General features: G+C 45.0%; 2 protein-coding genes across 6 annotated transcripts in view; one reads left to right on the forward strand and one right to left on the reverse strand.

Moving 5' to 3' along the window:
- The window catches only part of LOC126932187 (cytochrome P450 20A1), a 58,898-nt gene extending 43,907 nt beyond the window's left edge, over positions 1-14,991 (reverse strand). The window contains exons 1-6 of one of the 5 annotated variants that reach the window (XM_050750883.1): positions 14,099-14,218; positions 11,601-11,798; positions 8,413-8,467; positions 7,143-7,192; positions 6,120-6,286; positions 1,004-1,146 (exon numbers count right to left, since the gene is read on the reverse strand). In XM_050750883.1, coding sequence (XP_050606840.1) covers positions 1,004-1,146; positions 6,120-6,286; positions 7,143-7,192; positions 8,413-8,421 — 369 coding nt within the window. In that variant the 5' untranslated portion in view covers positions 8,422-8,467; positions 11,601-11,798; positions 14,099-14,218. Of the gene's footprint in view, positions 1-1,003; positions 1,147-6,119; positions 6,287-7,142; positions 7,193-8,412; positions 8,468-11,600; positions 11,799-14,098 lie in introns of those variants that run through there. The other 4 variants (XM_050750881.1, XM_050750882.1, XM_050750884.1 and 1 more) reach the window with 4 other exon arrangements.
- The window catches only part of SUMO1 (small ubiquitin like modifier 1), a 1,087,495-nt gene continuing 1,073,728 nt past the window's right edge, over positions 8,928-22,694 (forward strand). The window contains exon 1 of the mRNA XM_050750917.1: positions 8,928-8,931. The gene's annotated coding sequence lies outside the window, so the exon portion shown is untranslated. The remainder of the gene's footprint in view (positions 8,932-22,694) is intronic.

A 22,694-nucleotide genomic window follows, 5' to 3' on the forward strand; every position in this document is an offset into this window, starting at 1 on the left:
ACTCGCCAAAGCCAAGTGTTAGGCAGGAATCTAGACCCAATATGGCGGTATCACCCGGCATGGCAGGCCCTTTGTTACGACTTCCCGCCCTTCACTTCCTGCTAAGACTCTCAGCCCGCGAAAAAGCCCGCCCCCGCCAAAAAACCCCTGCTCTGCGCAAGCTCCTGGACACGTCATTCCTCAGAAATCGAAACCTAACTCAAGAAAACCGAAACCTACAAACCCCGCCTACCTCGCCCTATAAAAGGCCCCCGATACCTGCCCCAAGCGCGACTTCCTCAGCCCTCCTCCTAGTGGACCGGTGAACCTCGCTGGCGAGCCCAATAAAGGCTACCTCAGTTCTCATCTGCCTCGTGTCTTCTTGCTCGGCTCCCCATTACATTACACCAAGCAGCATCTGAAAACTCCTATCATAGAGCACTTTGGGAGGCAGAGGTGGGTAGATCACTTGAAGTCAGGAGTTCAAGACCAACCTGGCCAACATGGTGAAACCTTGCCTCTACTAAAAACACAAAAATTAGCCAGGCGTGGTGGTGCACACCTGTAATCCCAGCTACTAGGGAAGCTGAGGCACGAGAATTGCTTGAACCTGGGAGGCGGAGGTTGCAGTGAGCTGAGATCACACCACTGCACTCCAGCCTGGGTGACAGAGCGAGACTGTCTCAACAACAATGAAATACATACATATATGTGTATATTTTGTGCACTATATATGTGTACATATACATATATACAGGTGTGTATATATACGTATATACACATACATACAGAAAACTTCAGGTGCTCTGTACTCTCATCATTCCAACTTATACAATGAGTCTGGATGTTAAGATTTTTGTTTTCTTTTGTGTGTTGTGTGTTTTGTTATTGTTGTTTTTAATTTCAGGAAAATAAAATTAGCTTAGGAAAGAAAAGAGTAGCAAAGAGTACATATCAATACTAAAAAAAAAAAATACTATTATTTATGTGGTAGAACACTAAACCAAATTACTTATCACCTTACCTTTAGGAGGAGGGCAAAATTACTCTTCAGAGAATTAGTCACACCATTTTCACACAATTTTTTCCTCATGTGGTTTTCACTCACATTGCCACCACCAGATTGATACCTTAATAATGACTTCAGCATGGTTTCAAAAGGGTCCACTGAAACAGACAAATTAAATATTTCTGTATCAAAATAATCACTCAAAAAGATGCCCTGTAAGAGAACAAGAGATCAGGGAGGTAAAGAATTATAGCTGAAAGCATGGCAACTGTTTTTCATAATTCCCTTAACTATTTTTATTTTTTATTATTATTATTTCTTAGACAGAATTTCACTTTTCTTGCCTAGGCTGGAGTGCAATGTCGTGATCTCGGCTCACTGCAACCTCTGCCTCCCAGGTTCAAGCAATTATCCTGCCTCAGCCTCCCAAGTAGCTAGGATTATCGGCATGTGCCAACACTCCTGGCTAATTTTGTACTTTTAGTAGAGATGGTGTTTCAACACGTTAGTCAGGCTGGTCTCAAACTTCTGACCTCAAGTAATCCGCCTGCCTCAGCCTCCCAAGGTGCTGGGATTACAGGAATGAGCTGCTGTGCCTGGCAGACTGTTTTTAAAATACGAACAATTTAAGAGTCGGTGAAAATTGGCAAGAACACAATATCCTGACTGGGAATTCCACTGTTAAGTCATTAATACTGGCCTACATAACTATAATGTCTTCAAAATTTTTTTAAAAAAGCACATTCCCCTGATTTTAAAGCAAAATGGCTACTAAGTTTGTGGTTTGTGGTTATCAAGTATTACAGTAAAATTATTTAGCTGAATTCAAAAATTTATTTTCTCCAATTCTTGTTTCTTTAATGACTATTGTTTTCAGAACCATACAAAGATACACTGTCATTGTAAAAACAATTCAAACAATACAGAAAAGACAGCAAAATGCATCAGAGATACTGTTAATATTTTAGACATTTTTCACAGCTGTTAACATTTCTTAACAGAGAGAGAAAAATCTGTCAGATTTCACAAAGAATTACATTCCCCTCTTTCAGAGCACTTCTCTCAGTTCATTAGTGTGATAATTTGGATGTTTACATACTTCCCTCACTCTCCAACATTAGCCTAGAAACTCCATAGGAGCAGAGACCATTCTGGTTTTTCTCATTATATTCCCCAACAGAGCCATCTTTTCTTGTTGTATAAAGCCTAGTAATTAAAAGCACAATCTTTTTTTTTCTTCCTCAGAGATCCTTGTTCTACAAAACTACAATCTTGAACCAGACTGCCTGACTTCAAGTCCTAGCTCCATCACTAATTAGCTGTGACCTTAGGCAAGTAACTTAACCTCTCTGTGCCTCAGGTTTCTCTTCTGCAAAAAAGGGATAACCATAATACCCTCTTCATGAAGTTGTTCTGAGAATTAAATGAGTTAGTATTTGTAAAGGGCTTGGAATAGTGCTGAGATATCATAATTGCTATATAAGTATCTGATAAAACCAGTCTACATCATCATATTCAGGCCTGAAAGTATTCATTTATTCAGCCATTGATATTTAGGTTGCTTCAAATATTTTTTATAAACAATGCTAACATAAATATTTTCTCATATCTGTGATTATCAATTTATGTATCAACTTCTTAAGATATTATTGTTAGGTCAATGGTTACTGTCAAGTTTTTCTCCAGAGAGCTGTATAGCACATGTACACCACGTGACTCCCCATTCCCTCATGGACAATGCATTCTGCCGGTATTCTTCATCTCTTCTAGGGAGATAAGTAAAATTTCTTTTTTTTTTTTTTTTGAGATGGAGTCTCGCTCTGTCGCCCAGGCTGGAGTGCAGTTGCGCAATCTCGGCTCACTGCAAGCTCTGCCTCCCGGGTTCACGCCATTCTCCTGCCTCAGCCTCCCGAGTATCTGGGACTACAGGCGCCCGCCAACACGCTCGGCTAATTTTTTTTGTATTTTCAGTAGAGATGGCATTTCACCGTGGTCTCGATCTCCTGACCTTGTGATCCACCTGCCTCCGCCTCCCAAAGTGCTGGGATTACAGGCTTGAGCCACTGTGCCCAGTCAATTTCTCATTTTTATTTGTACCCAACTGAATATTAGTGAGGCTGAAATCTTTAAATTTGTTTACTCCTTTCTTAATAACCTTGTTTCTCCCTATTTTTCTAAAAGGGCATTTTCTTTTTTGAGATGGAGTCTCCATCTGTCATCCAGGTTGGAGTGCAATGGCACGATCTTGGCTCACTGCAACCTCCTCCTCACAGGTTCAAGCGATTTTCCTGCCTCAGCCTCTCGAGTAGCTGGGATTACAGGTATCTGCCACCATGCTCAGCTAATTTTTGTATTTTTAGTAGAGATGGGGTTTCACCATGTTGGCCAGCTGGTCTCAAACTCCTGACCTCAGGTGATCTGCCCACCTTAGTCTCCCAAACTGCTGAGATTACAGGCGTAAGCTACCATGCCTGGCCTATTTTTTCTTATTAGTTTTTAAGTACTATATATATTTAACATATTGGTGGTAAATTACTTTTCCATTTCTCTTTTAAACTTTGTCATGGTGCCTTTTTATTTAACAAAAATATGGTAATCAATTACTACACATCAGGTGTAGCAATGTGTGGCCAACATTTTACTATCTTTCTTTCTTCCTTTCTCAAGGTGATTTTGACTTTGTTTTTTAAGTTAGAGACAGTCTCAATGTGTCTCCCAGACTGGTCTTCAACTCTTGGGTTCAAGTGATCTTCCCACCTCAGCTTCCTGAGTAGCTGGGACTACAGGTACGTGCTACCGCATCCATTCAAAGTATTTGTTATTGTACTAAAATTTTTCACTTTTATGTGGACAGATTTATCTAACTTGTGTTTTACAGCTCCTAGATCTTTTACCATTTTAAGAAGAGGTTTATCTACATTATCTCCAACCAAAGAGAAAAAATTTAATATTTAACCATGTTTTCTTGTATTACCTTTATGACCTGATATTTTAATCATCTATTTTGATATAAGAAATATATCAAATTTCTTATTTTGATATAAGAAATAAGGCAGAGGCCAGGTGAAGTGGCTCACACCTATAATCCCAGCATTTTGGAAGGCAGAGGTGGGAGAATCACTTGAGTCTAGGAGTTGGTGGCCAGCCTGGGCAATGTAGCGAGACCTCATCTCCACTAAAAAGTAAATAAATTCATCAGGCAGGGTGTTGCATGCCTATAGTCCCACCTACTCAGGAGGCTGAGGTGGGAGGATTGCTTGAGCCCAGGAGTTGTAGGTTATACAGTGAGCTATGACAGCACTGCTGCGCTCTAGCCTGGGCAAAGGGCGGGGGGCGAGGAATAGAATAAGGCACGGATTGAGATTTATTTTGTACAAATAGCTAACCCATATTCCCCAAACCATTTATTACTTTTCCCTTTTGTCATAAAATACTATCTTTATCATATATATTTGGTTTGTCTTCTGAACTCTCCACTCTTTTACATCTATTTGCCTAGCCTGACCATAGCATGAGAGTCTTTTTTTTGAGATGGAGTCTCTGTCACCCAGGCTGGAGTGCAGTGGTGTGATCTCAGCTCACTGCAACCTCTGCCTCCCGGGTTCAAGAGATTATCCTGCCTCAGTCTCCCAAGTAGCTGGGATTACAGGCGCACATCACCAGGCCTGGCTAATTTTTGTATTTTTAGTAGAGACAGGGTTTCACCATGTTGGCCAGGCTGGTCTCGAAATCCCGACCTCAGGTGATCAGCCTGCTTTGGCCTCCCAAAGTGCTGGGACTACAGGCAGGAGCCATCATGCCCAGCCAGGAGATTCTTTTTTTTTAAGAGACAGGTTCTTGCCCTGTCCCCTGGCTGCCTGGCTGAAGTAAAGTGGCACAACCTTGGCTCACTGAAGCCTCAATCTCCTGAACTCAAGCAATCCTCCCACCTCAGCCTTCCAAGTAGCAGGTCTACAGACACATGTATCACATCTGGCTAATTTTTGTATTTTTTGTAGAGATGGGGTCTCACTATGTTGCCCAGACTGGTCTTGAACTCCTGGGCTCAAGTGATCATCCCACCTTGGCCTCCTAAAGCATTGGGATTACAGGTATGAGCCACTGCGCCTGGCCAGTACAAGGTTCTTTAAATTAATCTAGCTTTATAATACTCTATACTAACTGATGGTACAAGTATTTCCCTCATCAATATTCTTTCTTTTGGAAGACAGAGTCTTACTCTGTTGCCCAGGCTGGAGTGCAGTGGCACAATCTCAGCTCACTGCAACCTCTACCTCCCAGGTTCAAGCAATTATCTTGCCTCAGCCTCCCGAGTAGCTGGGACTACAGGCACACACCACCATGCTTAACTAATTTTGTATCTTTAGTAGAGACAAGATTTTACCATGTTGGCCAGGATGGTCTCAATCTCCTGACCTCATGATCCACCTGCCTCGGCCTCCCAAAGTGCTGAGACTACAGGCATGAGCCACCATGCCCAGCCCATTAATACTCTTTTTAGGATTGTTTCCTGGCTGCTTATGTACATTTACTCTTCCAGATACACCTTGGAACTATTTTTTCAGGGTCCCAAAAAAATCCTGTTGGAATTTACACTGAGATTTTATCATATATGCTTATAAATTAAGGAAAAACACAATTATTTAAAATACTATCTTAAATGAGTTAATAAGACTTCAGCACAGTGCCTAGCACATAGTACAAAGCATTCAATAAATGTTGGCTATTCCTATCCAAGAACAGTGTATATATACAGTTCTTTATTTATAAACATTCATTCTTTTTTTATTTTGAGACACAGTCTCGCTCTGTCGCCCAGGCTGGAGTACAGCGGCACAATCTTGGCTCACTGCAGCCTCCGCCTCCCGGGTTCAAGAGATTCTCATGCCTCAGCCTCCCAAGTAGCTGGGATTACAGGCATGTGCCACCACACCCGATTAGTGTTTGTATTTTTAGTAGAGAAGGGGTTTCACCATGTTGGCCAGGCTGGTCTTGAACTCCTGGCCTCAAGTGATCCACCTGCCTCAGCCTCCCAAAGTGTTGGGATTACAGGCATAAGCCACCGTGCCCGGGCTAAACATTCATTCTTAAAAGGTAAGGATCAGGTAATTAGAAAGAAAATGAAACTTACATGTCTTATTGGGATTGATATGCTGCTTCAGTACATCAACAGTGCCCAAACTAACCACGAGGCGCCTGCCAAACCAGAAGGAGACTACAGGCCCATATCTCTCATGCAAATTAACCAGGAACTCGTGCAAACTTCCACTATTCACAATATCTGGAAGATTACCATCTCTGGCAAAAGAGCAACATTTGACAAAATCATCAATTTAACTTGGAAAAATCAGAAAAACAACAGTTGACTCTGAATTAACTGTGTCAATAAATGAGAACAAAGGTTCATGAAATTCAAATTAGTCCAAAATCCAAAACTCAATTATATTTGCCTTCTTGCTATATTTCTATAGTTATATTTAGATATGGATTTGTCTGATATTTTAAGAATTCTTAACACTTCAAACCAAATAAGAAAGCTCCATAGGAACATCTGACTTAGATACTGGAAACTATCCCACTTTCCCAGCACCTAATTCTGAGATGACAACGGACATCATCAGCTGGTGAAAATCATCAGATCAGCTATGGCGATCTTTTCCTTCTTTCCTTCTATCTTAATCTTCTTTTCAGCTTTCTCTGGCAAGGGGAAGTGAAAGCAATGAAATGTTTTGATTTACACGACTCTCTTTTCTGTTAACAAAGTTTAGGTTACCTGCCAAGGTAAAGGTAGGGCAATCAAAGGAAATGAATTGAATAAGATGAGTAATCTAAAAATATGGTTTATCATTTTGGTTTGTCTTCTGAACTACCTACTCTATTCCATCTGTCTCCCTAGTCCTACCACAAAATAACCTTAGTTTTCTTTTTATTTATTTATCTTTTTGAAACACAGTCTGGCTCTGTCACCTAGGCTAGAGTGCAGTGGCACAATTATAGCTCACTGCAGCATTAAACTCCTGGCCTCAAGCGATCTTCCACCTCAATCTCCTCAGTAGCTGGCAAGAGCTACCATGATTGGCTAAAAATATGGTTTTGTCTTGATATCAATAATGAAGAATTAACTCTACTGAATTCCAAGAAAATAATTACTCACTTTTCTTCAGTTGGAGTAATCCCCGGAATTCCTGCAGCTTGTCTGAAAGCCTTAAAAAAAAAAGTTTATAATAATGAATTATCATATAACCCATAAGTAAGATGTGTTTCACCAACACATCTGCAGGACCTTAAATAATGGCTTTCCAATTAAGTTGAATCTAAGAAATCATTTCCATATTAAAATACAAAAAAAGGGATTCTTTGCATGGAAAAGAATGATTTCCATGTCCTTTGCAGGGATATAGATGGAGATGGAGGCCATTTTCTTTAGCAAACTAATACAGGTATAGAAAACCAAATACTACATGTTCTCACTTAGAAGTGGGAGCTAAATGATGAGAACACATGGACACATAGAGGGGAACAATACATGCTGGGGCCTTTCAGAAGGTGAGAGGATCAGGAAAAACAGCTAATGGGTACTAGGCTTAATAATTACCTGGGTGATGAAATAATCTATACAACAAACCCCCATGATACAAGTTTACCTATATAACAAACCTGCCCTTGTACCCCTGAACTTAAAATGAATTTTTTTTTTTTTTTTTAAAGAATTATTTCGGCCGGGCGCAGTGGCTCAGGCCTGTAATCCCAGCACTTTGGGAAGCTGAAGAGGGCAGACCACGAAGTCAGGAGATCAAGACCATCCTGGCTAACAGTGAAACCCCTTCTCTACTAAGAATATAAAAAACTGGCTGGGCGTGGTGGCACACACCTGTAGTCCCAGCTACTCGGGAGGCTGAGGCAGGAGAATTGTTTGAACCCAGGAGGCAGAGGTTGCAGTGAGCCGAGATCGTGCCATTGCACTACAGCCTGGGCGACAGAGCAAGGCTCCATCTCAAAAAAAAAAAAAAAAAAAAAAAAAAAAAGGCCGGGCGCAGTGGCTCACACCTGTAGTCCCAGCACTTTGGGAGGCCAAGGCAGACAGATCATGAGGTCAGGAGATCGAGACCATCCTGGCTAACCCGGTGAAACCCCATCTCTACTAAAAATACAAAAAATTAGCCGGGCATGGTGGTGGGCGCCTGTAGTCCCGGCTACTTGGGAGGCTGAGGCAGGAGAATGGTGTGAACCCGGGAGGTGGAGCTTGCAGTGAGCTGAGATCACGCCACTGAACTCCAGCCTGGGCGACAGAGCAAAACTCTGTCTCAAAAAAAAAAAAAAAAAAAAAAAGAATGATTTCATTCAGGGTATTATTCTTCCTCTGTGTCAATTAAACTAAGGTGTTTAAAGAATTTAATACACACTTTACATCAAGTAACACATACCCAGTACATTTTTCTTTCTTTGTTCTGAGTTTATATATGGTCCCAGCTGGTTTGGCTTTAAAAAAAAAAAAAAAAAACAAGGTCCATTCTAAGAGTTTCATGATGATGATGCAAGAAACAGAAGAAAATTGCTGTGCTTGGCAGGGCGCAGCACCTCCTGCCTGTAATCCCAGCACTTTCAGAGGCTGAGGTGGATGATCACTTGAGGTCAGGAGTTCAAGACCAGCCTGACACACATGGCAACCCCGTCTGAACTAAAAATACAAAAATTAGCTGGGCATGGTGGCACACTCCTGTAGTCCCAGCTACTTAGGAGGCTGAGGCATGAGAATCGCTTGAACCTGGGAGGCGAAGGTTACAGTGAGCTGTGATTGCACCACTGCATTTCAGCCTGGGTGACAGAGTGAGACTCTGTCTCAAAAAAAAAAAAAGGAAACAAAAAACTGCTGTGCCGGACCCATTTTCTTGAGTGGGTGGGAAGGTAGGAGATCTAGTACAGGAGTGAAGAGATGGGGGGGGACATTTAATTGGGAGCATAGCCAGTTCATAGTAATAGGAGGGAACATGGAATATAAGGGCACACATTTAGGCAGATAGGCAGGGTGGTGTGGAAATTATCTCCAGATTGGTTTTATTTTTTCAATGAAATAGGCCAGGTGTGGTAGTTTGCATCGGTAATCCCAGTACTTTGTGAGGCCAAGGCAGGATGATCATTTGAGTCCAGGAGTTTGAGACCAGCTTGGGCAACGTGGCGAAATCCTGTCTCTCTAAAAAGTACAAAAAATTCACCAGGTGCAGTGGTTAGCGCTGTAGTCCTAGCTACTCAGGAGACTGAGGCAGAAGGATCACTTGAGCCTGGGAGGTCGAGGATGCAGTAAGCCAAGGTCACATCATTGCACTCCAGCCTGGGTGACAGAGTGAGACCCTGTTTCAAAAAAAGAGGCCAGGAGCAGTGGCTCATGCCTGTAATCCCAGCACTTAGGGAGGCCGAGGTGGGTGGATCACTTGAGGTCAGGAGTTCAAAACCAGCCTGGCACACATGTTGAAACCCCGTCTCTATTAAAAATACAAAAATTAGCAGAGCGTGGTGGTGGGCACTGTAATCCCAGCTACTCAGGAGGCAGAGGCAGAGAATCTCTTGAGCCCAGGAGGCGGAGGTTGCAGTGAGTCGAGATCATGTCACTGCACTCCAGCCTGGGAGACAGAGCGAGACTCTGTCGAAAGAAAAAAAGGAAAGGACAGGACAGGACAGGAAAGGAAAGGGAGAGAGAGAGAAAGAGAGAAAGAAAGAGAGAGGGAGGGAGGGAGGGAGGGGGAGGGAAAGAGAGAGAGAGAGAGAAAGCAAGCAAGCAGGGAGGGAGGGAAGGAGGTGGGGGAGGGAGGGAGAGAAGAAAGGAAGGAAGGGAGGGAGGGAGGGAGGGAAGGAGGGAGGGAGGCGAGAGCAGATCACGAGGTCAGGAGTTCAAGACCAGCCTGGCCAACATAGTGAAACCCCATCTCTACTAAAAATACAAAAATTAGCCAGATGTGGTGGCACACGCCTGTAGTCCCAGCTACTCAGGAGGATGAGGTGGGAGAATCGCTTGAACCCGGAAGGTGGAGGTTGCAGTGAGCCAAGACCACACCATTGCACTCCTGGGTGACAGAGTAAGACTCCGCCTCAAAAAAACAAAAAGGAAATTATCAGTTATTGGTGAAGACAGAAGATTTGAAGACAGGGAAGGAATGAAAAGTTATCTGGAAGATTTGGAGACTGGATACACCAGGTGATTTCCAGATACCCCACTTAAGGTACATGAATTTAACATGAGACTAGTCAGTATGGCTGTGTTCTTTTCCGCCTTTTTTTTTTTTCCCCAGCTGTGTGGGTTCAGGGGCAGAATTGACAGAGCATTGGGTTTAATCACAATTAGGGTTTGCTAGATGATTATGACAAAGGATACAGGGCAAAGGAGTTGAAGGTATATGCAAAGGAGTGATTATAGTAACAGACCATGGAACCTAAGCTTTTTTTTTTTTTTTGAGACATGGTCTCACTCTGTCACCCAGTCTGGAGTGCAATGGCGCCATCTTGGCTCACTGCAGCCTCGATCTCCCAGGCTCAAGCGATCCTCCTGCTTCAGCCTCCCAAGTAGCTGGGACCAGGGACCACAGATACTCACCACCATGTCTAATTTATTTACTTACTTATTTATTTTTTTAGAGACAGGGTCTTACTATAATGCTCAGTCTAGTCTCAAACTCCTGAGTTCAAGCAATCCTCCCACCTCAGCCTCCCGAAGTGCTGGGATTATAGGCTTGAGTCACTGTGCTGGCCATAAGCTTCTTACATCATCAGCTTCTCCTTCATGACTTGACAGCCCTCATCAGCATAATGTAATTTCTCCTACCTTAAGAGTTTCGTCACCTCACTTCCCTCTCTAGTTACCAGCACCCTTTACCGCCAAACTCTAAAAAGCTATCTATACTTGATATCTCTGAATCCACCCATTTAGGTTTATCACCCCAATTACATGAAACCACTCTTCTTATGTTGCAGTGGCTCATGCCTGTAATCCTGAATCTTTGGAAGACTAAGGCAGGAGGATCACTTCAGCCCAGAAGTTCAAGACCAGCCTGGGCAACATAGTGGGACCTCATTTCTATAAAAAATTTAAAAATTAGATTGGGTGCGGTGGCTCATGCCTGTAATCCCAGTGCTTTGGGAGGCCAAGGTGGGCAGATCACTTGAGGTCAGGAGTTCGAGACCAGCCTGGCCAACATAGTGAAATCTTGTCTCTACTAAAAATAAAAAAATTAGCTGGGCGTGGTGGTGTGTGCCTTCAGTCCCAGCTACTTGGGAGGCTGAGGCAGGAGAATCGCTTGAACCTGGGAGGCAGAGGCTGCAGTAAGCAGAGATCATGCCACTGCACTCCAGCCTGGGCGACAGAGCAAGACTTTGTATCAAAAAATTAAAAATTTAAAAATTAGCCAAGTGTGGTGGCATGCGCATGTAGTCCCAGCAACTTGAGAGGCTAAGGTGGGAGGATTGCTTGGAGCCAGGAGTTTGAGGTTACAATGAGCTATGATGGTACCACTGTACTCCAGCCTGGGCAAGAGAGAGACTCTGTCTCTTAAACGAAACAAAACAAAACAAAACGAAACAAAAAAACGATTCAATGTTACTAAATTCTTAGGCCTTAACTTACTTGACATATCTGCAGCATTTGACTTAGCTGATTATCCTCTTCTGCTTCTCTTCTGCTTAAAACATCTGGCTTCCTTCTATTTATGTGGCTGCTCCTTCTCAGTCTCCTTTGCTGGCTCTTGTTTCTCTCCTCAACCATTAACATTGGAGAATCCAGGGTATGGTCCCTGGGACCTCTTCTCTCCGGTATCTAAATTGTCTGGGAGATAGCAACCGGTTCTCCTCGCTTTAAATACCATCTATACATTGATAGCTCCCAAATGTGTATCTTCAGCCTGGACTTTTCCCATAAACTCAAGACATATATTCAGTTACTCATCAACATCTCCACTTGGATGTCTACCAGGCATCTCAAACCTAGCCTACCCAAAACCAACTCCTAATCTCTATAAATCCTCACTACCTCCCACCAAAACAAAACTAAAGAACAACCAACAACAACAAAACCGCTGATCTTCCCTGGAATTAATCCATCCTTCCAGATACCAGGCTAAAAATAACTGGTGTTTTCCTTGATGCCTCTCTTTCACATTTCACATCCAATCCACTGGGAAAGCCCATTGGCACTATCTTCACAACTGACTAGTTCTCACTATCTCTGCCACTACTAACATGATCCAAACTGAAATGATAATATCCTCCTAATTACTTGGCTTGCTTCCATCCTTACCTGGAGACCCAAGTCTATTCATGACTTGGCAACCAGAATGATTCTTTTAAAATTTATCTAATAATATTAAATTTTAATTCTATCCAATTTCAAATGGCTGAAATCCTCCAGTGGCACACAGCAAAAGTCCATTAAAAAAAAAGCCTAGCCTTACAAGTCATTTAAAATTTGTCCTTCACCCCCATCCTTCTGACTTTCTCTCCTCTGGTCTCTTCCTCATTTACTACATTCTAACCACACTGGTCCCCTTGCTTTCCAGGAACACACCAGGCGGGTCTCCCTCTTAGGGTTTGTATTTGCTGCTCCCTCGACCCGGAATGCTCTTTCTCAGATACCTGAATGGCTTGCACCTTCACCTTCTTCCAGTCTCTGCTGAAATGTCTCCTTAGCTCCCGGCTATCCTACTTTGAAATAACAATCTACCTATCCCCAACTTTATTTCTACGCACAATCCTATATTACTTGTTTTTACTGTCTGTTCCCCTTCTCTAGGAAATAAATTCCAAGAGTCAGGAATTTTCTGTCTGGTTTGTTCATGGCTGGATTCCCAGCACATGGAACCGTATCTGGCACATATCTAGTGCCAAGAATAAACAGTGTGCTTCTATGAGCTGATCAAAGAAGAGTATCATTTTAAAACCACCAAAAATTCAAGAACCACTGAAATTGTTTAGTTTCTCAGAAAATAAGATTTCAGGAAGTCCCTTATTGTGTAGTTGCAAGATTCCAGCCTAATCCATTTACCTGCTCGGAAAAGAACATTTAAGAAAGTGTATGGTCAATTCCAGCAGTTCAGCTACTTTTCAACTTTCACTGTAAAACCACCACCTTGCTTTGTAGAACAAGTGTTGTTGTTTTCTTTTCTTTTGAGACGGAATCTCACTCTGTCACCAGGCTGGAGTACAGTGGTGCAATCTTGGCTCACTGCAATCTCAGCCTCCCAGGTTCAAGCGATTCTCCTGCCTCAGCCTCCTGAGTAGCTGGGATTACAGGCGCCCGCCACCACACCCGGCTAATGTTTGTATTTTTAGTAGAGACGGTGTGTAACCATGTTGGCCAGGATGGTCTCCATATCCTGCCCTCGTGATCCGCCCGCCTCAGCCTCCCAAAGTGCGTAGAACAGGTTTTAAAGACGGTCCTCAGCCATCAACGCTTTTGTTTTCAGACCCTCCCTCTCTGGGGGACGGAGGCTAGTGGAGAGAGGAGGACAGGAGGCTCGGAGAGACGGCAGCGGCCGAGGCAAGCTCGCACCCGAACCGGCAGCGCGGCGCTCTCCCCGAGAGAAGCATTTGCCCTGGAGTCCCTCAGAGGAGCAAGACCTGGACCTCAAGCACTTTGGATTCCAGTCAGGATAGATCGATGGACAGAAGGAAAGGAGGAAGACACAAGTGCTGGCAGAATCCTCAAGAAAGGAGAAAGGGGTGGCGCGCCCAGGAGTCTCCTCCGACACACCGGGAAATGAAATTTGGGTTTAGCGGAGTTATTGCCAAAAAGCCGCCCAAAGTACTTGAGAGCCGCCTTGGAGAGTGGCGCGGGGTGCCTGTCAAGGTGAGGTCGGCCCGCGGAGGCGCGGGTTTTTCCTCAGCAGCTACAGCCAGCCTGGCCAGGCGCCTGAGGCGTAGCGGCGCAGCCCACGTAGCTCTCAGCGCTTGCCCGGTGGGGCGTCACGTGACTCCGGGTGCGGTCCCCGAGCCGAAGCCCCGGAGGGATCCTGAGCCCTCCCCTCAGGCCCGCCCCCTGCGGCCCGCAGCGGGCAGGTCGGCCTGGATGCGGGCGACAGAGAGGCTGGGGCGGCGCCCAGGGCCCCAGAAAGCCAAGACGACGCTCACCGGGTAGAGGTAGAGCACCGCTCCCACCAATGCCAGCAAGAAGGTAACGGCGAAGATCGCGAAGTCCAACATGGTTCTTCCGCCCAGGGAGCCACGTCTCGGATCGGCCGCTCGAGCAGCAACGCCTCAGCCTGGCCCAACTTAAGGCATAGCGTGTGGGCGGGGGCACCCCGCGGGACCCGCGAACCAACGGGCCGCCGGGGGCGTGACCGAGACCTGCGGCCGGCGTCAGCGGAGAGAGCAATGGATCGCCGAGGAGCCGGGGCGCGGGTTCCTGCGAGCAGCAGGCGGAGGCTGAGGCCGCCTAGCGCCATCCTCCACCCCAAGGCGGCGATTGCGGTGCACACGATTTCAGACAGAATATGCCCGCGACTTGGGACCGAGTTGTTGGCGAATGCAGAGCCCAGGTTTCTGAGAAAAGTTAGGAGTTAGCAGTGCTCTGTCCGCCCAACACTTTTCCCAGTGCATTCAGGATTAAAACCTCTAAACCAATGATTTTCGAAGAGTGGTCCCCGGACCAGCTGCATCAACGTCTCCCGGGAGCTGGTTGAAGATGCAGATTATCGATGCCCGGCGCGGTGGCTCCATCTGTAATCCCAGCACCTTGGGAGGCTGAAGCGGGAGGATCGCTTGAGCCCAGGAGTTTGAGACCAGCGTGGGCAACATAGTGAGACCCCCGTCTCTACCAAAAAAAAAAAAAAAAATCGGCCGTGGTGGCGCGCGCCCGTGGCCCCAGCTACTCCGGAGGCTGAGGCTGGAGGATCGCTTGAGCTGGGGAGTTGGAGGCTACAGTGAGCCGAGATCGCACGACTGCACTCCAGCCTGGGCGACAGGGCGAGACCCTGTCTCAAAAACAAAACAAAACAAAAGGAAAAGAAAATAGAAAGATTCTGGATCCCAAACTACACCTACTGAATCAAACACTCGGGGCGGGCGGGGGGAGGGGGCGCGTACAACAATCTGTTTTAACAAAGCCCTCCCGGGGACACTGTTACACACTTAAATTTGAATGAAAACCACCACTGATCTAACCGGGACAGGGAAGTGTCTGGGAGTAAAACAAGAGTAGATACGCCTTGTTTCGCAGAATTTGTGTCTGAAGTACTAGTAAATGTGGTTCTTTGACACTTTCTGGTGAGCGGAGGCTGCACTCTGTTCAGGTTTCCTTGCTCTGTTAACTCTGACTTTCGGTAAATTGCTTGAGTTTTCTAAGCTTCCATTTCCTTCTAGGTAAAATAGTGAAAATAATACCACATGGAGTTGCCTGTAGGTTAATTTACATATTTTATGAAAAGCACTTAGCACAGCTCCTAGCAAAACTGATTTTGGCATTCGTTGCCCTGGGCATAAAATACCCTAGGACCCCTCTTTCTATTTCGCATGGCTCAGAAGTTTTGACTTGGCTAATGAAATACAAGGCAAGGCCTGCTACTTACTAGTGCTCCTTTTAGTGAAAGTGTGCTAAAAGTATTTATAGATTTTATATATTTAATAATATAAAATGTCAAGAACAGGCAGCAATTTGGCAAGAGAAATTCCAGATTGATTTTACAGCTTCTATGATAAGCGACTATTACATAAGCAGGAAACATACCTCATTGAAAATGCCAACTCTATTGGCATCTATAGCAAATATAATGAAACATGCTGTTTAATATTTCACTTGGCAAAAATTGTATTTTTAAGTCTTTCTCTGCATATAAATGTGCTTTAAACTGTCGTATGTTCAAAGTTCTTTTTTAAGTCTCTTGTTAGAATTTTAAAGATATTTCTTGTCAAACTGATGTTCCCAATAGGTTTTCAAAACAGTAAATGTAAGAGTTTTTTTGTTTGTTTGTTTTGTTTTGTTTGTTTGTTTTTGAGACGGAGTCTCCCTCTGTAGCCCAGGCTGGAGTGCAATGGCGCAATCTCGGCTCACTGCAACCTCTGCCTCCCAGGTTCAAGCAATTCTCCTGCCTCAGCCTCCGGAGTAGCTGGTATTACAGGCACGCGCCACCATGTCCAGCTAATTTTTGTATTTTTAGTAGAGACAGGTTTCACCATGTTGGCCAGGCTGGTCTTTAACTCCTGACCTCGTGATCTGCCCGCCTCGGCCTCCGAAAATGCTGGGATTACAGGCGTGAGCCACCGCGCCCGGCCAAACGTAAGAGTTTTAAGTGCATAAAGTAGCCATATAACCATAATCTTAGGTACCAATCCTTCCGGATATCTAGAATTCTCTTTTAGCCCTAAATTGACCTACAGCCTGAGACTCTCTGAACTTTGAGGGCTGTAAAAAAGAGACAAAAATTCCAGAAATTGGGCAGGGCACCATATTTTATAGTGAGTCTCTAAAACTAGACATCTACCTCCTCTTCCTGTGTTCCTAAAAATGTTTTGCCTAGGTACTCCCTAAAAACATTATATATATGCAAAAAATATATATATAATATGTATATACACACACACATTTATATCCGTTCATACATTTTTTGTGTTGACATCTAAAATTTTTATCTTGACTTTAAAGGATTAAATTTCTGATATATTGTAAATATTCTCGTTTTGAAATTGTTGCAGCTCTCTTTTAATTGTATGAAAAGGAATGGAAATATAACAGTGATGTGATAACTCTCAGACTTTTTTTAAAAACACACAAACTTGGCCGGGTGCCGTGGCTCCACCTGTAATCCCAGCACTTTGGGAGGCTGAGGCGGGCGGATCACTTGAGGTCAGAACTTCAAGAGCAGCCTGACCAACATGGTGAAACCCCGCCTCTACTTAAAATACAAAAATTAGCCAGGTGTGGTGGCACACGCCTGTAATCCCAGCTTCTCAGGAGGCTGAGGCAGGAGAATCAGTTGAACCCAGGAGGCAGAAGTTGCAGTGAGGCAAGATGGTGCCACCGCATTCCAGCCTGGACAAAAACAAAACAAAACAAAAAACCCGTACACTTTTCGTGAACAACTGGAAATTTTCCATGGTTCTTTTTTCTGAACTTATTTTTATTGCACTTATCCAATAGAATTTTATTCTAATGAAAGTATTTTTATCCTTGAAAGTAATTTTCTTCATCACCTGTCATACTTCTCTTCAACATGTACTCATGTTGAATTAAAAAATAACTTTTGGGGCTGGGCGCAGTGGCTCACGCCTGTCATCCCAGCACTTTGGGAGGCCGAGATTGGCAGATCACGAGGTCAGGAGATCGAGACCATCCTGGCTAACGAGGTGGAACCCTGTCTCTACTAAAAATACAAAAAAAAAAAAAAAAAAAAAAAAAAATTAGCCGGGCGTGGTGGCGGGCGCCTGTAGTCCCAGCTACTCGGGAGGCTGAGGCAGGAGAATGATGTGAACCCTGGAGACGGAGCTTGCAGTGAGCAGAGATCGCGCCACTGCACTCCAGCCTGGGCGACAGAGCGAGACTTCGTATCTTAAAAAAAAAATTGTTTTTGGGCCACACACAGTGGCTCACGCCTATAATCCCAGGGCTCTGGGAGGCTCAGAAGTTCACTTGAGCCCAGGAGTTCAAGGTTATAGTGAGCTATGGTTGTGCTACTGCCCTCTGTCCTGGGTGACATAGGGAGAACTAGTCTCTAAAAAAAAATCTAAAACACACAAAAGTTTTAAACTCTGTGGCTTTAAAAACTCCTACAAATTTATTTATTTTAATATGTGTGTGTGTGTGTGTGTGTGTGTGTGTGTGTGATGGAATCTCCATCTGTCATCCAGGCTGGAGTGCAGTGGAAAAATCTCGGCCTACTGCAACCTCCGCCTCCCAGGTTCAAGTTATTTTCCTGCCTCAGCCTCCTGAGTAGCTGGGCCCACAAGCACGTGCCATGCCCGGCTAATTTTTGTATTTTTAGTAGAGACAGGGTTTCACCATATTGACCAGGCTCGTCTTCTGACCTCCTGATCCACCTGCCTTGGATTACAAAAGGTAGAGCCCTCCCAAAGTGTTGGGATTACAGGCGTGAGCCACCGTGCCCGGCCTTAATTTTCTTTTTTGAGACGGAGTCTCACTTTGTGACCCAGGTTGGAGTGCAGTGGCGCAATCCCAGCTGACAACAACCTCCAAATGAATCTCTGGTTGGCTACTCCTGGATTCCTTAGGTTGGAATTGTGAACATACAATGTTCTTAGAATATAGGGTCATTCTCAGGGTATGCTTACGTTATCACTGTCTGGTGTGTTTACCATGCAACTGTGACCACTGACGTTCATTCCTTCAGATTATGCCACCTGGGCTCCTTATGAGCTCACTTCTAATTCTACCAAGAGGCATCGTAGGCTGAGGATGAGAAGAGAGCAGCTTTAGAAGCCTCCTGTTTTGTTCCCTTTCAACTCTGAGCCATATTTTCTGGCGGGAGCTATATCCCACTATATATATAGCTTTTGAGGTAGAGCATCCTCCTATGATCCTCCAACCCTCTCTGAGCAGCAATAATATTTTCTCTCTTTGCCCCTTCAGACCTAGGAGTGACAGTGGTTTCCCTTGTTGCTAGTCTCTGGATACTTCAGCATCCTTTATTGGTTCCCTTAATCCTCCCCACACTTCTGTATATAGTTTCTCCCTTAAAGTCTTTTGAACTATTGGAGTGAGATACTGTTTACTGTCAGACCTAACTCTAGTTGGCACAAGGGGTGGCTCCCAGAAACAGTTCAAACAGTTCCCAAGTTGGAATTCTAGGACCGGTTTAAACACATACTTGACAACCTCATGATGAGATTCATTATTGATAGTGATAATGTGTAGCATGCAGTGACAACAAGGTTATTCAAATTATTGCCAGTGGTGACATGGGATGGGATGTCAGTAGGGAAGAAATTTTACATGGTCAAGTGATTGTTGATAGCAACAATGGGTATTGCAAAAGATTGTGGAATAGGCCAGATGCAGTGGCTCATGCCTGTAATTCCAGCAATTTGGGAAGCCAGGGCAGGTCGATCACTTGAGGCCAGGAGTTCAAGACCAGCCTGGCCAACATGGCAGAAACCCTGTCTCTACTAACAATACAAAAATTAGCTGGATATGGTGGCACGTGCATGTAATCCCAGGTTCTTAGGAGGCTAAGGCAGGAGAATCACCTGAACCCAGGAGGCAGCAGTTGCAGTGAGCTGAGATGGCACGACTGCAATCCAACCTGGGCGACAGAGTGAGACTCTGTCTAAAAGAAGAAGAAGAAGGAGAAAAAAAAAAAAGATGGTGGGATAGATGACTATTTCTGACTGCATTATAGAGCTTATGAAAAGAAAAGAAAAAAAAACAAGTTTAAGGCTTTGACCTTCCAACACAAGATGGTATAGGTGAAGGACCAGAAGGCTTCCATTCTTCTCAAAAGAATATTTTGTGGCCTGGCATGGTGGCTCACGACTGTAATCCCAACATTTTGGGAGGCTGAGGTGGGTGGATCACCTGAGGTCAGGAGTTCGAGACCAACCTGGCCAACATGGTGAAACCCCATCTCTACTAAAAATACAAAAATTAGCCAGGCGTGGTGGCAGGCGCCTGTAACCCCAGCTACTGGGGAGGCTGAGGCAGGGAGAATTGCTTGAATCAAGGAGGCAGAGGTTGCAGTGAGCTGAGATTGCACCACTGTACTCTAGCCTGGGCAAGAGAGTGAGATTCCATCTCAAAATACAAACAAACAAAAAATCTGTGCAGCTGCAGGGCAGATATGGCTGAGTTACAGGCCCTAAAATCTAACTGTGCAGGTTGTAGAGTTATAATGCCAGCTAAAAGCAGAATCTTGCCAAGTTTTTTATTCTAAATTACAGCACTGTTTGAGAAGGAATAGGACTCTGAGATCAGTACATTTGGTCAGAGGAAGACAAAGCTGAAACCCCAAGTCCCACTGAACCTTCCTTGCCGATGGGAGTGGGCCTGTCTCCCCTGCCTGAGGAAGCTAACTTCCTTCACTTGAAAGTCTTTCAGAAACTTCTTTTGGGTCAGTTATATAACAAGGTGGTGGCCATTATCCTAAGGAAGAATTCCCATTTCTTCTCATTATTTCTAGGCGATAAAGACTGATAATAGGCCTGGCACGGTGGCTCACGCCTGTAATCCCAGCACTTTGGGAGTCCAAGGTGGGTGGATCACGAGGTCAGGAGATGGAGACCATCCTGGCTAACACAGTGAAACCCCATCTCCACTAAAAATACAAAAAATTAGCCGGACGTGGTGGCAGGCGCCTGTAGTCCCAGCTACTTGGGAGGCTGAGGCAGGAGAATGGCGTGAACCCAGGAGGTGGAGCTTGCAGGGAGCCGACATTGCGCCACTGCACTCCAGCCTGGGCGATAGAGCGAGATTCTGTCTCAAAAAAAAAAAAAAAAAAAAAAAAAAACTGATAATAATAAACTAATAAAATAATAAAGGTAATAATGGACTGTGTGGGGTAAAGACAGTTAAACCTGTCATAGCCCAGGGAGACAATTACCAGTTCAGTTCCTAGAGAACAGAGGCACTGCAAGAGAAAGGGGACAGGTGATGGTACAGCAGGGTGGGTAATTTGTCACTCACAGTTTACTATTTTTTTTTTTTTTTTTTGAGACGGAGTCTCGCTCTGTCGCCCAGGCTGGAGTGCAGTGGCCGGATCTCAGCTCACTGCAAGCTCCGCCTCCCGGGTTCACGTCATTCTCCGGCCTCAGCCTCCTAAGTAGCTGGGACTACAGGCGCCCGCCACCTCGCCCGGCTAGTTTTTTGTATTTCTTAATAGAGACGGGGTTTCACCGTGTTAGCCAGGATGATTTCGATCTCCTGACCTCGTGATCCGCCCGTCTTGGCCTCCCAAAGTGCTGGGATTACAGGCTTGAGCCACCGCGCCCGGCCCACAGTTTACTATTGCCAGAACATAGTGACCATAAAAAGCAGAACACATTTGGTTGGTTCTATTGTTGTTTTAAAATACTCTACTCATAATGCCTGGACCTGGAGCAGAACATTGGCTTATACATCAAAGGAGCAACGAGACCTTGCTAATTTGTATTAGAGGGATGCTGAGAAGTATGTATGGAAATGGGTATTTGTTTAAGGAAAAGAAAACATAAGGATGATAAGGGCCAAATTTATTTATATGGGCCGGGCGCGGTGGCTCAAGCCTGTAATCCCAGCACTTTGGGAGGCCGAGGCGGGCGGATCACGAGGTCAGGAGATCGAGACCATCCTGGCTGACACGGTGAAACCCCGTCTCTACTAAAAAATACAAAAAAAAACTAGCCGGGCGAGGTGGCGGGCGCCTGTAGTCCCAGCTACTCCAGAGGCTGAGGCAGGAGAATTGCGTGAACCCGGGAGGCGGAGCCTGCAGTGAGCTGAGATCCGGCCACTGCACTCCAGCCTGGGCGGCAGAGCGAGACTCCGTCTCAAAAAAAAAAAAAAAAAAAAAAAAAAAAAATTTATTTATATGGTTTCATTCACTCAGAATTTGGGAAGTCAGTGTGTTAACTTGACATATTACTCCATTTTCATGCTGCTGATAAAGACATACCCGAGACTGGGCAATCTGCAAAAGAAAGAGGTTTAATGGACTCACAGTTCCATGTGGCTGGGGAGGCATCACAATCATTGTGGAAGGTGAAAGGCATGTCTCACATGGTGGCAGACAAGAGAACTTGTGCAGGGAAACTCCCCTTTATAAACCATCCGATCTTATGAAACTCATTCACCATCACGAGAATAGCATAGGAAAGAGCTGCCACCCCATGATTCAATTACCTCCCACTGGGTCCCTCCTACAACATATGGGAATTGTGGGAGCTACAATTCAAGATGAGATTTGGGTGGGGAAACAGCCAAACCATATCATCACACCCCGACCCCTCTCAAATCTCCTGTCCTCCCATTTCAAAACCAATCGTGCCTTCCCAACAGTCCCCCAAAGTCTTAACTCATTTCAGCATTAACCAAAAAGTCCACAGTCCAAAGTCTCATCTGAGACAAGGCAAGTCCCTTCTGCCTATGAGCCTGTAAAATCAAAAACAAGTTAGTTACTTATTAGATACAATGGGGTTGCAGGCATTTGATAAATACACCCATTCCAAATGGGAGAAATTGGCCAAAACAAAGGTGCTAATGGCTCCATGCAATCCAAAATCCAGTGAGGCAGTCAAATCTTAAAGCTCCAAAATGATCTTTGACTCCATGTCTCACATCCAGGTCATGCTGATGCAAGAGGTGTGTTCCCATGGTCTTGGGCAGCCCTGCCCCTGTGGCTTTGCAGGGTACAGCCTCCCTCCCGGCTGCTTTCACGGGCTGGCATTGAGTGCGACTTTTCCCAGTGCGCAGTGCAAGCTGTCAATGCATCTACCATTCTGGGTTCTGGAAGACAGTGGCCCTCTTCTCAGCTCTACTAGGCAACGCCCCAGTGGGGACTCTGTGTGGAGGGCGCCCACCCCACATTTCCCTTCTGCACTGCACTAGCAGAGGTTCTCCATGAGCATGCTACCTCTGCAGCAAACTTCTGCCTGGACATTTAGGCATTTCCATACATCCCCTGAAATCTAAGCAGAGGTTCCCAAACCTCAATTATTGACTTCTGTGCACCCGCAGGGTCAACACCAGATGGAAGCTGCCAAGGCTTGGGGCTTGCACCCTCTGAAGCCATAGCCTGAGCGGCACCTT

The sequence above is a fragment of the Macaca thibetana genome, chromosome 12, assembly GCF_024542745.1.
Source record: "Macaca thibetana thibetana isolate TM-01 chromosome 12, ASM2454274v1, whole genome shotgun sequence".
NCBI lineage: Eukaryota > Metazoa > Chordata > Mammalia > Primates > Cercopithecidae > Macaca > Macaca thibetana.